At 45.1% G+C, this 20635-nt stretch overlaps 1 protein-coding gene across 19 annotated transcripts in view; it reads right to left on the bottom strand.

Moving 5' to 3' along the window:
• The window catches only part of MYT1L (myelin transcription factor 1 like), a 539395-nt gene that overhangs the window by 126043 nt on the left and 392717 nt on the right, over positions 1-20635 (bottom strand). For 11 of the 19 annotated variants that reach the window (XM_031006771.3, XM_055378700.2, XM_055378698.2 and 8 more), the window contains exons 10-11: positions 9788-10765; positions 4696-4830 (exon numbers count right to left, since the gene is read on the bottom strand). In XM_031006771.3, the coding sequence (XP_030862631.2) occupies positions 4696-4830; positions 9788-10765 (1113 nt within the window). The remainder of the gene's footprint in view (positions 1-4695; positions 4831-9787; positions 10766-20635) is intronic. The other 8 variants (XM_031006819.3, XM_055378702.2, XM_031006802.3 and 5 more) reach the window with 2 other exon arrangements.

Raw genomic sequence — 20635 nt, 5'->3', positions numbered from 1 at the left:
AGGGCCTCACAGACATTACCCATGCATAAGCATGGAGTATTGATTAGCCATAGAACAACACAGGCTGGGGATTTTAAAAACATGCCTGTGCTTTGGAAACACACGGCATTATAAACGTGTGGTGGGTAGATGAATACAGAACCACAAACCTTAATTTTAAATAAAATGAATTAAATAATCACTCTTCTTTTAGGAATCAAGTGCTTTATTATTCTTTAAATAGGATGAGCTAGAATAGTAAGCGTTCTGCGTTTTTACCCTGTGAAATTAACAAGCGGGAGAGGCCGCACGGACACCTGTTGTGGTGCAAGGATGCTACTGGCCGGTCGGCAGGGGAGAGCTGCTTGAATTTTCCCAGCAGTGGTGTTGGACCTGACTTATTTGTGTCTTCCTTCTTTTCTGGTCCTTCATGAACGCTCTACTACTCTGGGTTCTGGGGGAAGGTTAGCAGGGACGAAGGGACACCCACACGGACCCCGTCTGCATCATGCTCTGCTCCTCTGAGCCCGCTGTCTCCAAACTCCAGGGGAATGGGGTGGTGGCTTTCCCTGACAGCAAGGTTTACCTGAGGCCAGGTGAACATGGAAGGTCTATTCAAAACAGATCTGCCTACCCAGTTATGTAATTGTATTTTTGACACTTTTCCTCCTTCTCTAGAACAACCTCTCTCTTTCCCCTGCAGTCTGCTGGGCACTGAATCCCACATCCACATGATGTTGCTGTTATCTGAGTCCACACCCTGTCTTCTTACTGCTGGGCAGTCCCTTCAGCAGAGTTTGCTTTGGTGTTAGCTTTATCGCTCCCACAGTTCCTGTCTTGTCCTGGATGTGGTAGGTCCTAGTAAGTGCTGTCAGAAAAATGAATGATCAAAGTGAGTCCACCTTTGGCTCATCTTGTGCTGGCACCTGGCTGGAGGGGGTCACAGGAGGGTTCCTTTCTGAGAGGATCCAAGCACAGTTCCCTGCCCCCTTCCTCCCTGTCCCAGAGGAAGAAGTGCTGCTCCTCCCTACAGGGAGGCCTCTCCAGGAAGCATGTGCATGATCCTCCTTCCTGCAGGACGTCGATCTACCTACTTCGTTCACTCTTTCTTCTTTACCATTTGTCCACCACCATGTGACACGAATGCTTCTCTTCACACGGCTCCCCTCTGACATGTACCTGCACCTTTCCTTTCCTTTTATGGTAAACTTTTCACATGCAGTCTTCCCTGGGGATGGCGCACGGGGGTCACTCTGACCTGAGGTCCACATGGCAAGTGCACCTTAAGCCTCTCTCCTGCTGTGTAGGGATGCACACTCCCAGCCTCCCCCCTGAATCCTCCTGAGGTGGAGTGTGCTTGCTATCCTTGGTCTACACTCTGCTGCTACTTCATCCATCTCAATCACATTTCTCAAACTTCTGCAGCATGTGCAGCTCCTATCCCTCTCTCCTCTTCTCACATCTGTCTCTCGGCGTCAACAAGAGGCTTTTACTCAAGAAACCCTGCCGGGCGTGGTGGCTCACACCTGTAATTCCAGCACTTTGGGAGGCTGAGGCGGGCCAATCACAAGGTCAGGAGTTCGAGACCAGCCTCACCAATATGGTGAAACCCCGTCTCTACTAAAAATACAAAAATTAGCCAGCCGTGGTGGCATGCGCCTGTAATCCCAGCTACTCAGGAGGCTGAAGCAGGAGCATCACTTGATCCCACGGGGCGGAGGTTGCAGTGAGCCGAGATTACGCCATTGCACTCTAGCCTGGGCGACAGAGCGAGACTCTGTCTAAAAAAAAAACAAACAAAAAACAAAAACAAAAAAACCCTGTGACCCCTGCAGTTCTTCCTCTCAGACACACGGGGCTTTATCAGAAATACCTTCCTCTCCTGGTTTTCTGTTTCTCTGATTTTCCTCCACCTGCTGCTGTTTCTGTGCTTCATCTTACCATATATTCATGGCCAAACTTCCCATGTATGGACCCTCCTTCGTTCCTGCTTTATGCCTCCTCCCTAAGCAATTCCACCATCAGTTTCCACAAATGCTGCTCCAAGGACGGTACCCAGGTAGCCACCTCTGCACCTGACCTCCCCAGGCCTCCAGAGCCACCTTCCCAAACCCTGCGGAATATCATGCAGCTCCTCCAACTCAAGTGGGAAGAATACAAGTCCCGGTTCTCCACCAAATGTGGCGCTGCTGCTCAGCTTTCTGTACGGATTATCAGCCCTGGCGTCCTTAAGTTCACCGAGGCTATAATCCCTGGCATCCTCTTGGTCTCCCCTCTTCTCTTACTCCTCACGTGTGCTGCCCTCCACAGCCTGCCCGCCTATCTCTGGATGTTTCGTGAATCTGCCCCAGCTTTTCCATTCCCACAACCACTGTCTTTTCCATGCCCTGATCTCTTGTGTGGACTTTTACAACAGCCTTTAGAAAATGCTGTGGGTTCCTTGCCTCTCACACAGGACAGCTGGAGCATCACCTCACGGCGGCCTTGGGGGCCCTGGGAGCAGTTCTCCATCCCGCCTAGACCATGCTGTGGAGTCCCCACCGTGCAGAGCCCCGGCCTCATGCCCATGTCCTTCTCTCAGCCGGGCTGGGAGCTCTCTGAGGGCCGGTACAGTGTCTCGGGCAATGGCGTGTCCTCAGTGGTCCTGACACAGTGTGCTGCTGGTTTCTTTATGGAATTTAGTTGGACAGAAATGATGATTAGGGGAAACTAGCCCAGAAAAAAAAAATTAAAAGCCTTCTATGGATGGAATTCTCTAATTGTTTTAGTAAATGCTTGTGGTGTTATAAAGAATCGCACAGGAGCAAAGGCTGAGAAGCCTCCTCTGTACTGTCTGGCATGCACCTGTGCCGCCCATGTCAGAGCTGACTCTACCTGCCTCCGAGAGCGATCTGGCCCTGGGAGGCACCTGCAGCCGGCACGAAGGGCACCTTGCCAGTCCCACTCCACAGTCCCACATCATTTAGGCCTGTCCTGTGAAAACAGGGAGTCAGAAGAATTTCCCATCCATAAAAAGGAGCTGATAATCTACCTTGAAGGTGAAAATGTAGGTCTTATAAAACACATAAAGAAACTCTTTCTTCTTAAAACACTAGAGCTTGGTCCTCCTGCCTCACTTTTCAGATGAGGAAGATGAAGTACAGAGAGCTGCAAGGTGCTGGGTGTCACATCGTGTGTTCAGACAGAAACTGGAACACCAAACCCAGGTTTCAGAGGAGACAGACAGGCTCAGAGGTCAGACGGATACGGATTTACATCTTAGCCCGGAGCTTACTTGAGTAAGTTAGTACCTGCTCAGATTTGTTTAAGAAGATATGGCATATCCTCAATTTGCCAGGCACTGGCTAACCTCTGGAAAGAAAGGGTGGCAGAGTCTCTGACTCTCATCTTCCTCATCCGAATGAAAGGGGGGGTGTTGCCCTGCAGTGTCGATTGGGGGTTCAGTGAACTCGTGTTTGCTGGGTGTGAGCTGGGTCCCAGCACAAAGTGTGTGCTGGGTACATGGAAGCTGTTGTCAAACCATGCTGTCTTCCTGCTCATGTAACACACGGGATTGGAGCCACTCGCTCTGATTTGTTTATTTTTATGGCTCTTCAGGCTTGTTCACAAGATGGTTACAAAACACACAGGTTTGCTATTTTGAGGAGCCATTTGAAAACCTGGAGCCATAATCGCATCTAAAGATCTTTCACTGGAAAATGTTCAGCAAAAACTTCCTAAGTCCCAAATGCTCCTCAGAACGTTATTTTGTGCTGACAGGTTTTGCTCTCAAGTATCTCAAAGTTACCCATTTTAATGGGACAGTCCTCAAAAGGGCCTTAAAGTAGTTAACTGGTCATCTTGTCATCTCTCAAGCCATGTTATGACATGTTCCCCACTAGAAGCTGTGTCTTAGACAGTAAGGGAAACTCTTCCCATGCCGTAGACTCAAAACCAGAACCTTAAACTCATATACTCATTTCTGAGAATGTGTCTTTTCCCTGAACCATCAATTCTAGCTGTGGTATTTAATTTATTGGCATACTTTATGTGCTGAAAGGATAAGCAAAAAAAGATGTATATCATTTCAATTCTAAAAAAATTTAGCTATATTCATGGACTTATTCCACATGATCAGAACCTAATTAATTAAAAAGAATGCTTAAGATCAAAACCCATCTGATTTCAACCTCCTTCCTTATTGAAGAACCTATAGTGTTGAAATGTCGAGACAACTATGACATGAGACAGACTTTACAGGTGAAATGCAATAAAACTTCAGATCTAAATATGCATTTGGATGATGTACAGAAATCCAGATATTTGGGCAAGAAATGTCTGTCTCAAGGCCTCTCTCCTCTGGGATTCCTGGCAGTTTCATGCTGGAAGGGACGTCTTAGAGACCATCGAATTCAATTCTGTAATTACGAGAAAAGATGCCTGGAAGCAACCTGCCCAAGGTCACAGAGCAGGCCAGAGCTGAACTCGGGACTAGAACCCAGGCCTGTGCAGGAGCTTTGTTAGGGGCGGTGGGCTTCATGGTGCACCACTCTCCTGGGGCTGTGCCATTGGCACGCCCACGAATCCTGGATCAGTTGCCCATCAAGTTAAGTAGGGGCCTAGTTAAATCAGGTCGCACCGAGCCGTACAATGGAGATGATGTCAGGTAAGAGGGACGACAGAGACAGAGTCATGGGTGTTTGCACCCCCAAGGGTAGCGGTGAGACGTGGACTTACTTTCTGGAGGGACCCTATCTTTGTGCGGGCATCCGGACAGGCTGCGGTGATGTGGGTACAGCCCAGTTACGTGGCCGGTTCCATCACACCCGGGGGTTGGACACTTGCTCTCTTTCTTTTCTGTTCTTGAGGGATCTAAAAGCGACAACAGGTGCCAAGAGAATAAATGTTTACCAATCAAAGACAAATGTGATTATTTCACAATCTGAAGAAACCTTGCTAAAGAAAGAAATAAAGCAGGTGTCAGGGGGCTAGGCTGTGACATCAGACTTTTGCTTAGATAGTTCTTTGGTTTTGGGTGACTTTTTTCAACCTTACACAGTATAATCATGAATCATAAAGTATTTTAATTTTTATTCTAAAGAAAAGAAAAGCCTACCCCTCACCTTAACTCTGATTCATTATTTTCCCGTGTGTTACATGATAAGCTGTGTTGCTCAAAGGAATCAACGTAAATCGTGATGAGACAGTGACCTTCTTAGAGAACGAAATTCCGTGCCATCATCATTCAGCAATTTTCCATGAAATTCAACCAGAGAGTGTCATTCCATTCAAAAACTCTTTAGCTGAATTTCTTTCTTATTGAGTGCTCTGATCGCATACACTAGAAGCTGCAGGATTTTACTGACATTGAAATTTGCTCTCCGGAGGTCAAGTGACATTGTTTCGTAGCACACCAATTCAGTGCTTTTCTGAAAATAAACTGAACTCTCAGAAGGCACTGTAAGCAAATGACCAAAAAGGTGGAAAGCCCACCTGACAGAGGTGACGGGTAATCAACATGTTTCAGAAGCCACAGGAGCAGCCTTTTGTTTTGATTTCTTCATCTGTACTTGGAACCAGAGGAAGGCTCGTAGAATGCCGTGCATGCATACACAAAATTAAGAAGTAATGGGTTTCTACAGCCCTGTCGGCTTCTCTGCAAGTACCAGTCAAGGGCAAATTAGGGCAGAGCTTCGGTTAAAAAAAAAAATTCAATACTAGAGGCCAGAAATGTAATGATATTGCTAATAAAATTATTTCTATACCCAGAATTGACTACAGTTCATAAATATGCAATATAATAACTTCAGATAATATTTCTAAAGTAAAGCTCAGACCAAACAGTAAATCTAAGTGTGTGAAACACTGTATTTTTAGCCAGTTTTTGAAAACCAGTTGCTCAGATCACCAACAGATAGCGATTATTATTAGCTAGTCCAGAAATGCAATAGTTAAATTTTCTTTAGGGATTAGTTCTTTTTGATATTCCATTAATCAGGCCAATCATGAGTGCTAGAAAATACATGTTTTACTTTCAGTTAAGAATTCACTTTATATCAATAAAAGCTGGATTTAGAATTTTTTGAACTTTTACGGACTTTTCATTCGTTCAGGTGAACTTCAAATAGACAAAGGACTAGCAGGAGTAGACAAATGCCATCATGTTCATATAAAAACACTCCCCTTTTCTTTTTCAGCTAGCATCTTATTCTGCATAATGTGCCTCTCCTGTACTGGAAATTCTTAAGCCAGCACTGGTGTTGAGGGAAATACCATTTGTACAATCATCTGTTACTTTCCTACCATTATTTCAAGAAGAACCTTTGAGAACAAATCTAAAATTATGTGGTTGTGGCTTCAATTTCTAATTACATTACTGAAACTTCTCTTACACCTGCAAACAAAAATGCCTAGCACTTTATTGCCTTTTCAGTAATTTCATAATAATGTTGGTATAAATTACTGTAGATATAAATCACTACAAATATAAAGTAGTAAGTGCACAGTAACAGTTTCAAAAGAAATACTGACAATCATAAACTTGAGATAAGAGATTTTGAACTAGATGTAAATGGCTAGTGGCTGGTGCAAAAAAGTGTAAGGTGTATCTATTATTCGTCCTTAAGTGACCCTATTTTACCACGACACTTACGATTACCTAACAAAATATATGACTTCACAGATATCGAAAGTGTTGTGAAATTAAGTAGGGATTTGCATGAAAACAATGTGGCTCCAAAGCATTTTGGGTTTTGGAAGACGACAAGGGTATAGTCTCCTCTCGATGCATGAGGTCCTGGTTGAGGTGGGGTCATGCTATTTGCCTTCACCGTTACCTCCCCTTGGTTTCTTTTCTCTTACAATCTCAAAAGCAAACATACAAGCAAACACAAAATAACCAAGCAAGCAAAGGGACCAACAATTTAACCAAACACCTTTTGCAACAACTTACAGAAAAAAAAAGGGCGCTGTTTAGCTTGCTCCCTTCCCTCTGTTAGAGCAGGCGATTGGGTAGATGACAGAGGAGGTCCATGATCCAGGCCTTTTGCATTAGCTCAAGATTTTGGAAATGTTACTCATTGATAATTTAAATCAGTTTGAGAAGATTGTGTAGAAATGAGAATACAAGTGTTCTCTCCATTTTTAATAAAATAACAGAGTGTCTGAAAATAGAGCTTGTTGACATGCTAGTGGTTGCAGGAATTCTCTGTTGGCTGTGTTGGTGAGATAGTACCACAATTTTAGTTTTAATTTAATTTAATTTAATTTAATTTAATTTAATTTTTTGAGATGGAGTCTCGCTCTGTCCCCCAGGCTGGAGTTCAGTGGCACAATCTCGGCTCACTGCAAGCTCCGCCTCCCAGGTTCACGCCATTCTCCTGCCTCAGCCTCCCGAGTAGCTGGGACTACAGGCGCCCACCACCACGCCCGGCTGACTTTTTGTATTTTTAGTAGAGACAGTGTTAGCCAGGATGGTCTCGATCTCCTGACCTCGTGATCCGCCAGCACTATTTTTTAAGGGAGTTTCTTTGCTCCACTTTGTTGGCCTTGCTTGGCTGCATGTATTTGGTTCTGAATATAACTACAGACATCTCGAAGGACATTTGGAATAATGTGGAAGACACTGACAGATATGGAAATGAGCTTTGGTCAGAGCAGGAAGACCTGGAACAGCTGGGTGAGACTGGAGTCAAGGCCTTCTGCTTACAGGAAAGTCCAAATCTGCAACCTTTCCTCCCATGAGGGAAAAAGCACGTCTCAGTTCTTACTGTTCATTCCCACCCGACCCCCATTTATACAGGGGAAGCAAGCAGCTTGAATTCCATTTTCTTGCAAACAAAACAAAACAACAAAACAAAAACAAAACAAAACGAGTCAAAATTTGCATAAAGCCGCTGAACTTAAAGGGACCAAGAAACCAAAGAAGCCACCGCAACACAGAATTTGCAAAAAGCTCAATCTGCCTTCTCTTGACACAGCACACCCTCCATTACTTCACGCCCAAACTCCATCCTCAGATTTAGGATCCGGGAGTCTAAAACATAAGCCTAAGCTCAATCAGCCTTCCCTTGACACAGCACATGCTACATTACTTCATGCCCAAACTCCATCCTCAGATCTAGGATCCGGGAGTCTAAAACATAAGCCTAAAATATATTTGTCCAACTGAGCAATCACATGAAAAGAAGACACTATTTCTTCCCCAAAATAAAAATGTTTCATTCCTGTATGATTCTCAAAAATTCAACTAAAAATTTCTAATAGATAATTTTAGCCCATCTTGTTAACAGTGATAGCACTATAATTTTAAACATACATGCTATGTTCCATAGTCTTTAAAATGCCCAAATCAGGCCTGAAGCTCTACTGAGCTAGAGAGTCTACTGATTCTCTTTCCTCTAAAAAACAACCCCTTTGCTACATAACAACACTGCAACGGGCAAAGCTTCACCTTGCGACTGAAATGCTGTCTGTGCCCAGGCACCTGCCGAGAGTCCCCGAGCCTCTGGCTAAGGTACCTCTACAGTTTGCTTTTGGCTGTAGCGATGCCTAGCTTGCCGCAGAAGGTAGGTGCACACATTGAGAGGAGAATACACGTCTGTGCCACAGTGGGAAAAAGTGCAATTTTTCTGATTGCTTGAAATTTATACAGCAACTGATTTTCAAGTAAATTCCTGAACCTCACTATTGGGTTCGCAGTGAGGAAACTCAGGATTCGTAGTGAATAGAATGTAATAAAAAACATAAAAGGATCTTTTGGGTGCTAACATAGAGGGATTTAATGAACTGCCAATTTCATGTTCTAAATTGCTTCTTACTGAGTTCTAAAAGAATATTGTGATGGAGATATCCACAAAGTCAAGATTATGCATGAGGCTGAATTAGAACCTGCCTCATATTGAAAGTGGACACCGTCTTCTTTACAAACATGAAGACAATCATTCAGGTTGGAGATACACATACACATGATCTACTTACATACATATAGTATACATATATATGTAAAGATAGCTAAATACATTGACATATGCAAACATGTGCCCACATATTTCGTAAAAGAAAACTCAGCTCAAACTATCATATTGGATAGTTTTTGAGTGTTTTACAATAAATTAATATTTGAGAAAAGCGCCATAACTGTTTCCACAATGGAATGGAATCAGTTAAAGGGAATGAATATCCTAAAGAAATTGCTATTGATCTTAGCTGAGGCCACACCATGCCTTGCATAGCAAATGGCTTCCATTACCTTACTATCTTAAGATAATTAACGTGCAGTCACTGCCCTTATCTTATGTTATCGGTCATTCAGTTACTGTTCAATTTCTATCAGGGGTGTTTTCTACAAGGGCAGTTTCATCAATAACTGTCACTTGCTGATAATTTTACAAATCATGATGCCACCTCCCCAATCCAATTTATAAAATATGTGCTTTATCTCGGATTGACTAATTGTTACATAAACCCTTGCCACTCGGCATAGATTGTGGTTCATTTATAATAGCACAGGCTTACCCTAATATTTTCTATCACGTGATGTGTCTGTGCTTTACCCCTGTCTTCCCAAGGAATGCATTTCCCACTGAAATATCCTACTATTCATCTGTTCTAGTAATATGACGTTAAGCTGCTTTATGTATTTCTCAGACAAATATTTTATTTGCTCGTCAGAAACGTAATCACAAAATATCCTTCTGGAATCAACTCTAAGAATGTGCAGTAGAGACATAATTCAGTGTGAGTCACACTTTAACTGTAGACTACCACCAACATCCTTTACCCTAGCTCATGTTTTCATGAGGCAACTTACGTTAGGTAGAAATATTACCTTTACCATAGTATGGCTTTTTGACATGGCTGTCACTGGATTTAGGCTTTCTGTCCTCCCCGGGAAGTTGTCTCGGAGACTGGTCCTCGTACGACCTCATATTGTCCCTCCTCCCGGCTTCCATGGCCATCTTCTCCCTCATGGCCTTTGCTCTTTCCGTTTCCAAAGCGATGGCTTTCTCCAGCAGGGTCAGGTTCCCCTTGGTCATGTCGAACACTTCTTCAGACCTGTCCGAGTTCACAGAGGTGGTATCGTCGTCCCGCTCATGACACCCATCCTCCTTCGCACAGCTGGCAAACACTCTCGACCGGGGGCTCAACTGCTCCTCCAGCCGCATGAGGTTCAGCATGTCCGAGTAGTTTCTGTCCGGCGTCCTTCCTGGGAAGTCCTCTTCTGGCCGGACATGCTGACGGATGTTCATGTTCTGCTGCGGATTCCTCTCCTGCGGGTTGGTCTCACTGAGCTTCCTGGCCAGGTCGAAGCACTGATTCCTCAAACACTCCAGACTGCTCAGACACACCTCCTCATCGCTCTCCTCCACCATCTTTTCCATGAGTCCATTGTTCATGGGCTTCCCCAACATGACGTAATTCATATTTCTACTATCTTGCTGCGACATGCTGTCTGCATAATTTCTGTCATTCATGTTTTCTGAGAGCACAACACCGTGTCCTTGGGCTAATAGTTTAAGGGAGTCCACTGTTTCTCTAACAACATCACTGTCTAAGTCTAAACTCAACTCACTTTTCCGACCCAGGTTTTCGTTTTTGTCACTATCGTCTTCCAGACTATTGGAGGTATTGCTGTTCATTTCTGACTCAGTCCTGGCCCGGTAGGCTGCATCCTCAGCGATTTTGCCGAGGTTTAACAATGACTTGGCCACCAGTTCATCGTAATTGTCATATTCGTCATTATTGTTATCATCCTTTTCTGTGTCTTGCATTATTCGAGTATTGTGACAATTCATTTGATGGTCTTCTGCAAAGAAAATAAAAAAGACAAAAAAGAAAAGAAAAGGAAAAAGTGGCTAGAACTGGAAGCTTAGTTGCAACAGCATGGATAGCACGTTAACTGCAAGTCAAACCGTCTATCATCTCACAGAACTGTAAGTCCCATTTGCAGCTGGGTTGAAAAAGTTGACATAAAGAAAACGGATGTTGCTAAAAAGCAGAAGGCCATTTAAGATACTTGCTGTGAATTATTAATTTCTTTAATGGATCTTAAGATAAACCAGTCAATGTGGCAAATATGATTTTAAAAATTAATTTTGTATTTTTCATACATTTTAAGAATGACTTATTTTCTCCATTGGCTTGCTTTATCTATAGCCTCGCCAGATGTGTATTAACTGTGCTCCTCACATTACTAGGCTTTCTAAGAGTTCATGAGCTTTACTTGTTGCCAACTCTGAAGCAGATGTTTGCAGCAATTGCTTTTAAATGGTCTATTTTCACAGTGGCGTGTAGGCAACACAGAGGACAGCCTCAGGTTCCCGAGAGTCAGGCAGGGGTGCCGGCTGCATTGGGAGCTCAGATTCATAAGCACATGCTGGGGCTGAATTAAGAGTTCTTTTGAATCCAATACCTTCAAGACAATTTATCATGATACACAGTGAAACAACAGAAATTCCATAGTAAATGTTTAGAAAGTAAATCTGATTCCTCTGTCTGTGTCTCCACAGGTTTGAAAGTGAGAGAGAGAGAAAGCGTGCAGCAGCCAAAGGCCTATAAAAGGCGGGGTTGAGGTAAGTTGGTACAGCTACTGCACAGTGTTTGACTGGACAGGCAGAGCTGGCACATTCCTCCATCTCACAGCCTCAGGAAAAGCTTGGTGAGCGGGTATAATGTGTGAGTAAGTGTCATGCTTAATCTCAAAAACGTATTTAGAAAAACTCTTTAAAAAGACCATGTTAAAAATTACATAAAATCCCTGTGTTTTATCTCAAACATATTCTGTTTCACACTCAAAGAGCATTTGTGATTTGTACCTCTAATCACTATGCTAGGTCATTGCTTCCATGTACATTGCAAAATATGAGTAATAATAAAAGTGTTCCTAAATGTATCTGTACCCTTAGATTAGATTTGGTTAACTGCATGCCATTTTCACATCTGTTCTTTGTTTTTATGATTAAAAATCCAGAGTAAGAAAAATGTCTAAAGTTTATTAACAATTTAAAGAAATGAGGTATATTGACCTCTCCAAAATACCAGTACACTAAAAACTGAGATACGGGGGCTCTGGTGTTTTCTCTATGGATTTTATGCAGAAAAGGCTTTTGTTGGTGGAAAAAAGACTTGGAGTTCAATATGTCAATAACAGAAAATAATATCCTTATTATCCCATGCTGAAGGAACAAATATTTAAGATCTGACACACCTTTCTAAACTTCAGCAAATCAAATTTACCTTTTATTAGACATAGAGAATCGCTAATTGTGTGAAACAAATATTGCCCTTCTTCTGGATAATTCCTGTAAATCATCTTCTTTATTATAAGGATAAAAGTATTCCCCAAGAGCAGCAAAAAGAAAGAAAATCAAACTAGTGAATGAATCAGCAACATTGTGGAAGTATTAATCTCCAACATACCCCTTGCTATACCCTAGCGTTTAAGCTTTTAGGACTTGAAGTCAATCCCATTTTAATTAATATTTGGAAATATTCTCCTCTCAATTTATGCACTTTGTTATATTCATGGGCTGTGATTGGAGAAGTTTCCTCAGAATAACCAAGCTGTGTTACCTCTGCACAACAGGTAAGTTTTAACAGCCAGAATCACTATGTCTATGAAGACCCAACCACGAGATGAATGATAAGCTATGATTTGAAAACAAAAAAGCACAGGCCACATGTTGGAGCATTTTGAAAGTTGAGTCAAAGAAGAAACCACAGTCAAGCAAGATGCTATTTTCATGATGTTCTCCTACATTTCCTTTATGGAACTCATTGTGTGGTCCTGAAGAATTTGGAAAAGAAGCAAGACCTTGAAAGTGGTGAACAAGGAAAGAAAAAGCCTGTCTAATCCTCCTTGCTGCTTCTAAAGCCACAAAAAGCCTGCAGGGGGAACAGGTCCTGGTTCCCACCTTATGAACTTCCTCACCTTCCTACAAATGTGTTATGTACAACATTGGTCATTCTCCACATTCCAAATCTCAGGATTAGCTTCAGTTTGTTCCCCCCTACATTCTCCCTTCAGCAGCACATAGTTAAGAAGTACATCTCACCTTTTTGATAATCAGACATTTATCTGTTTCTCCACTCAATTCATAAGTTACCTTCCCCCGACAAAATTAAAACAAAAATGGACAAGCCTCTTCACACAGGGTCATAGCCATGCTGACGGGTGAAGCTGAGAGCAGCCAAGGAGAAAGTCCCTGAACCGTGTGGAGACCGGCAGAACGCGGACCACCTCCGATGCATCTCCAGCTTTATACTCTAATCACAAAGCACACTGAGGGCACGGTTCGTCCTCATACCGCATTGATATGAAATTAGAAGTTCTACAGCTTGGCGCCCATCATGACTTGGCTGCTTTCTAATTGTGTGATGCTGGTGACCCATGTCTCCAAGACTTAATTAGCTCAGTGGGGATAGTAAAACTTCCTGGCCCTTCGTCAGATCTCCTACAAGAACCATGTCACAGGATATGCCTCCTAAAGACTGCAGTTTGCTGTCTTATCATTGGCCCCAGAGCCGACTGCTGAGGAGAGCAGCCCGTTGGTAGAAGAAATCTGGAAACAGGCAGTGGAAAGCATATTGGCATCTGAGCACAGAGCCTGCCGTGTGCTTCTACCCTTCTTCAAAGTTCCTCCTGCTCAGTGTCATCTGAGCCTCTCCCAACAGCAGCAAATGTGGGGACGGCGGGTGAAGATGGCGTGGGTGGCCTCAAAGCATGGCAGGTGAATGGAATTTCTCAAGCTACCGGTATTTAACTCTTTTAAAACACATGTGAAATGAAGTCAGCTCCTAATTATGTGGGCTCGTGGAGGGGAACAGCCAGTCAATCCATCAACAAGCAGGCTCTGAATCCCTGCTGGGCATCAGCCTCATCTGGAATTCAAAGTCATTCACAGTGAGCTTTTGGGATTCCCTCCCTGGTTGTACACACTCCCTTCCAGGTATGCTTTTCTGAGGCTAATAATGAAATTAGTCACATGATGGCATGGGCTATGGGAACTAGATCAGAATTTTCTGGGCCAGTCTGGGGTTGAAAATGTGATACAAACAATCCACAAAATGAACATTCCAACCTCAAAAAGCAGGAGGCCATTTTACTAGGTTTTGTTTTTGTTTTTGTTTTTTGAGATGGAGTCTCACTCTGTCATGCAGGCTAGAGTGCAGTGGTGCGATCTGAGCTCACTGCAACCTTTGCTTCCCGGGTTCAAGCAATTCTCATGCTTCAGCCTGCTGAGTAGCTGGGATTGCAGGTGTGCACCACCATGTAGAGACAAGGTTTTGCCATGTTGGCCAGGCTGGTCTTGAACTCCTGACCTCAAGTGATCCTCCTGCCTCGGCCTCCCAAAGTGCTGGGATTATAGGCATGAGCCACTGAGCCTGGCCTCCATTTTACTAGTTTCTATATAGTGACTATCGTTCTATCAAATAGGGAGAATGTATGTGTGATAAAAGAGCAATTTATCAGGAAATTATCTTAAAGGACAAGTTTATGTTCTAAGTAAAAGCACATATTTAGATGGAGGTTTAAAGAGAACAACAAAGCATTCTCAGCTCCCTTTTTTTGGTTTTCTATTTTAAATCTGTCATCCAGCAAAGCCGCACAGCAACAGACTCTGAGCAGGAGCCTCCTGTGAGCGGGGGCCAGCCTGGGGCTGACCACTGGGTGGACTCACAGAGTTACCACACTGGCACGGAAATCAGAGAAGAGCTGGCCCAACTACTCCAGGTGAGAAAATTGAGCCCAGAAGACAGAGCCCATTCAGTGGCTGATCTCACGGGCTCTTCTTCCTTCCTATCAGCCAGTTATTCTACAAACCTGACTTGTGTTGTGTTACACATGAGATTTCAACACCTCCATGAGTGAGATTTATGAAACGTTTTAGGGCTGAATTTTATCTCTTTTGAGTCAGATTGTTATACACAATTTATGCTCCACAGTTACAATTAGAAAATGAAAACATCTTCTTAAACAAAAGAAACGTGGTTGCTGTGGGCCATTTATCCTCCACCCTCCTTACTAGAGTCTGGTAGAGTTAGAACTCTGGATTACAACTTTATATACAGGCCTTCGCTTCTTAGTGGTCTCTCCCTAAGATACACAACTTTTGATTCCTGCAACATCTAGTCCTGATTGAGCTACTGTTCTTTCTGGTCACTGACACAGGACCCAGGCAAGTAAACATACAGCTGAATAGAAAACACAGAGGAAGCCACAGGAGGGGACCGTACTCCAAAGCAAAAATCGCCCCAGACTTCCCCAGGTCGGAGGAGACCTGGTCTGCAGGTGCACTCCAGTGAGTTTCAAATAATGAAGGACCACTGCTTTCTATGGCTTTACAGAGGTGGTGTTTTGTTACATAAATAAATCAATATCAAAATATATTTTGACTTATAAATACAGAAATATGACAATGCATTCATTCTAATGAAAAGATGATGGTGTTTTAATAGCAATCGCAATGATAAGGGGAAAAAAACCACATAAACCATCTATATATTTCTTTTTGTTTGTTTGAGACAGGGTCTGGCTCTGTTGCCCAGGCTGGAGTGCAGTGGCACAATCACAGCTCACTGCAGCCTCATTCCCCCTGGCTCAAGTGACCCTCCCGCCTCAGCTTTTGAGTAGCTGGGACTACAGTCATGTGTCACCACGCCTGGCTAAATTTTGTATTTTTTGTAGAGACAGTTTCACTGTGTGCCCAGGCTGGTCTCAAAGCGATCTGCCTGCCTTGACCTCCCGTAGTGCTGGAATTACAGGTGTTAGCCACTGCACCTGGCCATAAATGTTTCATATACCACATTTCCTTCTGTGCAGAGGAAATGAAGTTAGTGAGTACAGAATAGTCTGACTCACCTGAGTCTGGTCCCTTGATGACCCTATGACAGGCACTGGGGCACCTACTGCTCCCTCTGAAAGGTGACAATACAGAACCACAGAGGCTGACAGTTTACCCCATCACTCACTGTGAAACGGCAGAGCTGGAGCCACCTGGAGTGCTGGGTGCAGCACAGTCCTGAACATTCCACAGTGTTGCCTCCACTTCCAGAGCAAGCAGGCGTGCACAGTTCTCACCCCAGGGCCTCCCAGGAGGCACATTCTACACTAGTTAGCCAGACATGCAGCACTTTAATAGTAGACGGTAACGCGGCTCCCTTCTGCCTCGCCATTCGGGATGTTTTTGTTGCTATTTTTGCATTTATATTCAGAGTTTTTTTTCTCCTTTCAATACTCTGCATTGATTTATGGACTGAAGCCTTGGTTGTATCACCAACTACTCAGAGCTGTGCTGGAACTGCCAGCTTAGTGAGCCTGCCATCCACCAGGATCCTGATTAATGGAGTTTGGGTCCATTCTGATGTGGAAAGATTAGAAAATTAGGAAAATCCAGGACTCCGCACTGATGTTCAGGAAGGCACTGGGTTCGCCACTCCAGGTGCCTGGGAAGCCTGAGGGATCTGCATGGGTAGGAGGGTGGGAGACAGTTGAGAGCCAGGATAAGGATGTGCAGGGAGGGAACTGGGGGTACAGGACAGGCCTGGACCCCCTGACTCTTATGCAGGCAGTGGCCGCATGTTTATGTGGAGCCCACTTAACTCCCCTGGCCACGACCAGGCGGAGAAGCGTGAGTTCATTTCCCTCTCGCTTCAAAGGCCCCAGGCTCATGCTGAGACACTGCAGTCTCTTTCCTTTCATAAGAGGGGAGAAGTCACCTTCCCAGCCTGGGTGGCCTTCAGTCGGGCACCTCTCCTAGGTGCGGCGCTGACCTCGGAGCCCCTCAGCTGCAGGCAGCACAGGACGTGGCCTCGCTCCGGGAACAGCTATTCTCACTTCCAGCACGAGATCCCCGCACCCCTCCTCTGCCTCCCTCATCCTCTACTGCCAGTGAGGCCCTTCACTCACTAGAAGACCCCTGAGGCACCTTCTAACTCAGAGCTCTGCAGTTCAACGCAGGTGAAAGGGGAACATGGAGGGTGATGCGGCACTGACAGTGGGATGCACGTGTCTTCCCCGCCAGGCCGCACTGTCCCTGGCTCCTCTCTAGCCATCACCGTCACGCTTCCCTACTACATCTAACTCAGCAGTGCTGCTGTGTGTCTTATTTCCAGTATCATAGGAAATTTTCAGAGTAGTCTGTCCATATGCACAGTTCAGTGATTTCTGAGTTAACAGAGGTTAAAATTCTCCCAGCAGAAGCTCCCACTAGTCTTATTCATCTTGAGTATAGATTAGCACAGACATTTTCTCCAGTGCCGGCCATTGCCATTTTCCTTGAATTTTAGTGCTAGATAGAATTATTGAGATCATGCCTTCAAAATTTAATATGTGAAGAAACTTAGGTCCTGGGAGTTGAAGTCACCTGCTTGCCATTCATACTCCTTCCACAGGGATGAGTCTAGAATTGCCATCTTGGTTTCGCTGCATCTCAAGCCTTTCCTCTACCTTTCAAAACCAGGACATATTCGGAGGGTCACAACGCAGTGTCATCTCTAAGATAATTTTCTGAGACATAGGAAGATCTGTGTTTAGCAGGCATTCATCTGCTTCGAGTCGGAAAGACAGATCTCGGCTTCACGTCCTGCACGCTCCCTCAGCTGGAGAGACAAGGAGGCCCGCCCGAAGGCAGCTCCACTCAAGAAGAACCCTTCCTCAGACCCCTAATTTGAGTAAGTGCTCAGGAAGGACACAGAACTACAGCTGGGGATGGAACGGAGGGACTGAGTTTTGCACTAAGTGCAACATGACACATTCCAGATCTCTTCCTCAATACCTGTCACCTGATTGGAAAGCCCACTTCTGGGCGCCCCGATTCTTTCACTGAACTGCTGGAGTGGCACTATATCACGGAGCAGAGTGGCACACCTGCCTCTCAAGGCACCCCTGTGGTCCCTGTGGGGGCCCTCTCTTCTCTGATAACTCATCTGCCTCTTTTGCTCAATAGATGCGGACATAATCTGATTCCACCTTGACCTCCTTTTCTCGTTCTCTTCTAAACCACAGGGTGTTTTCCTACCACAGCCACCTCCCTGCAATCACAACGCTTCAAATACTGGTGAGGTACCCACATCAGATCCTCCGTGATGGCACACACGCCTCGCCCAGGTCCTGCGGGCAGAAGCGTCAGGGCTGCTGGGCACGAGGAGGGCACAGCGCTGGGCTGCTGGGAGCTGTGAGTACAGGTGAGGAGGTATCTGAATTTTGCTTTCAGATACTGATAAAATACTCAAAGTTTCTCTTAAGAGTTGTTTAAAATGAATGCTGTCTGGAATATGATTTCCCTATTGCTTATAAAAATATTTAGGATTGACTGGCATGTTTTTAAACTTTTAGGTTCAGGGGTCCATGTGCAGGTTTGTTTTATAGGTAAACTCGTGTTTCAGGGGTTTGCTGTACAGATTGGTTTTCACCCAGGTCATAAGCATAATTCCCCGGGATGTTTGTTTTAACAAAGAAAAGCAGAAATACTACATCTTAGTAACCATCTTCCCACACTGCATACACTGACTAGAGGGGCCGGAGGACCTGTGGTTTATGTGCTGCATTTTGCCACTGTTTTTTCTGACTTTTGGAGATTGTGCAGGTCCATGGTCCTGTCTGCACACACCCTGCATGTGGGAAAATGGCCTGTCATGGCCTCGGGTCCTGCTGAGACAGCAGTTCACCGCTCATCCCTTAGAGAGGAGAAGGGCGGGGCCGGCCTGGGGGAAATCTCCCCTCCCAGGTTGGGCCTTCCCTCTGCTCCTCACCTGCCGTGGCAGACGGAGAAGCAGACACACCTGGAGAGACTGATACCAGTGCCAGAGAGGATGCCTAGTGCGCACTTTGAATACCTCACGTCTGCTGGGCCTTGCAGACACTTCCTCCACCCTCAGCGATGCCCACGTCTGCTGCGCCTTGCAAGTACTTCCTCCACCCTCAGCGATGCCCACGTCTGCTGCGCCTTGCAAGTACTTCCTCCACCCTCAGCGATGCCCACGTCTGCTGCGCCTTGCAAGTACTTCCTCCACCCTCAGCGATGCTCACGTCTGCTGGGCCTTGCAGGGTCTGTGTGGTCGCTTCTTTGTTCTTCTGGGTGCTAATTACTGGGGAGCTGGTTTTGGTGCATTATATGCAAATTACCCCAAATACACTCCCAGCCATTTTGCGTGTGTTGTTCTCTGTATGGTTATTTCTGGGCCTCCGTCTCATTACCATAAATGTCTGTGCGTTGAGCAGCTCGACCTACTTATCCACCAATAGAAGGGATTCTCTGGACTGAAGTTTGTTTCCCTGTGCCTTTGCATCGGCTGCTGTCTTTTGCTTTCTGTCTCTGTAAATCAATCTACTCCATGCAGCAGGGGCAATGCCTTCCTCAACTCCAGGAAAGGAGCGTGCATCACCTCACTCCTGTCCACGCCCTCAGTGCAGGGCTCAGGGAACCCAGGAAGGCGCCTGTCCCCCCTTCACACATACGTGAGAATGCCCCACTAAGTCACGTATTTCTAAAGTCATCTTGGTTCCTGTCACTGCCCAAAAGCCTTCTTGACGACCGAAAGGAAGCACGCAGGCCAGACACTGCCTACACTCCCACGGCCATTGATGGTGTGATGTAATAGCAGCTTTAGAGAGGCACTGGCTCAGGTTTTGGAAGATTCCCCCACAGCTGATTAAGCTGCAACAACATGTCTCTCAGAAGAATGATCTTACACAGGGAATTGAGGCACGGAGGAAAACGTCTATTTAAGATAGGAGGCATTTATGAAATTCCATGAGCCATGTATTTACCTAGGTGAGATATGGAGGTGCCTAGATACTTTCATCAAACTGAAAACTGCAAAGTCTTTGGAGAGGGCAATGTAGCACAACCCTTTTATCAGATCCAAGAGAAATGTAATGATCACAATTTTGCACAACCAAGCTCTGCTGGGCATGGCACTGGGGGGAGAAGGAGGAAACTAACAGAATGATAGTTATTCATTTAACAGCTGTTTATTGTCGCACTTAGAGATGAACAATGAACCAAAGAGACAGAATCCTTGTAGTCATGGCTGTTCCATTGCAGTTGGTGAAAGAGATAAAAATAGAGAGCAATAAATACTGTGATGCCACATAGTGACGTGTGTTCCACGAAAAATGAAGCAAAATCAAAAGACAACGGACAGTACGTGGGATGGGGGGTCGGGCAAGTCCTCATTGAGAAGGTGCCACTTGAGCAGAGATCTGAAGAGGTGGGAAAGTGAGCTGTGCCAGGGAGAGTGTTCTGGGGGAGGAAAGAGAGGGTGCCAATGCCCAGGGTTGTGTGCCTGAAGCTCCAGGAGCAGTGGAGCCACGTGCTGGTGGAGTGTGCTGGAAGGGCAGGTGGAGGGCTGGGAGGTTGAGGCTGGGACACACCAACTTGGCATCAAGACACAACCCTGGATGCCTTCTGCTGAAGCCAGGGAAGCCTGGGCCAACCACATGCACAGTCTAAAGGAGAACAATGGCACCAGCAGGCAGAAGCCAGGTTGCCTGTGTCAGCGTGCCTGGGAGGCTCCCTGGAGGCTCACGGAGGACCTCTGAGTGACACACTCTTCACACCTCACACCGTTCTCATCATCCTATGGATGAAGGGATGGATCTGAGGAGGAGTTCAAGGTCATAGGGCTAGGACATACATCTAGGAATCCAACTCATGTTGGTCTAATGGACCAG

This window comes from Gorilla gorilla, chromosome 12 (assembly GCF_029281585.2).
Source record: "Gorilla gorilla gorilla isolate KB3781 chromosome 12, NHGRI_mGorGor1-v2.1_pri, whole genome shotgun sequence".
NCBI classification, from domain to species: domain Eukaryota; kingdom Metazoa; phylum Chordata; class Mammalia; order Primates; family Hominidae; genus Gorilla; species Gorilla gorilla.
Note: the sequence above shows the minus strand (reverse complement) of the source record. Positions and strands in the feature narration are given on the sequence as shown.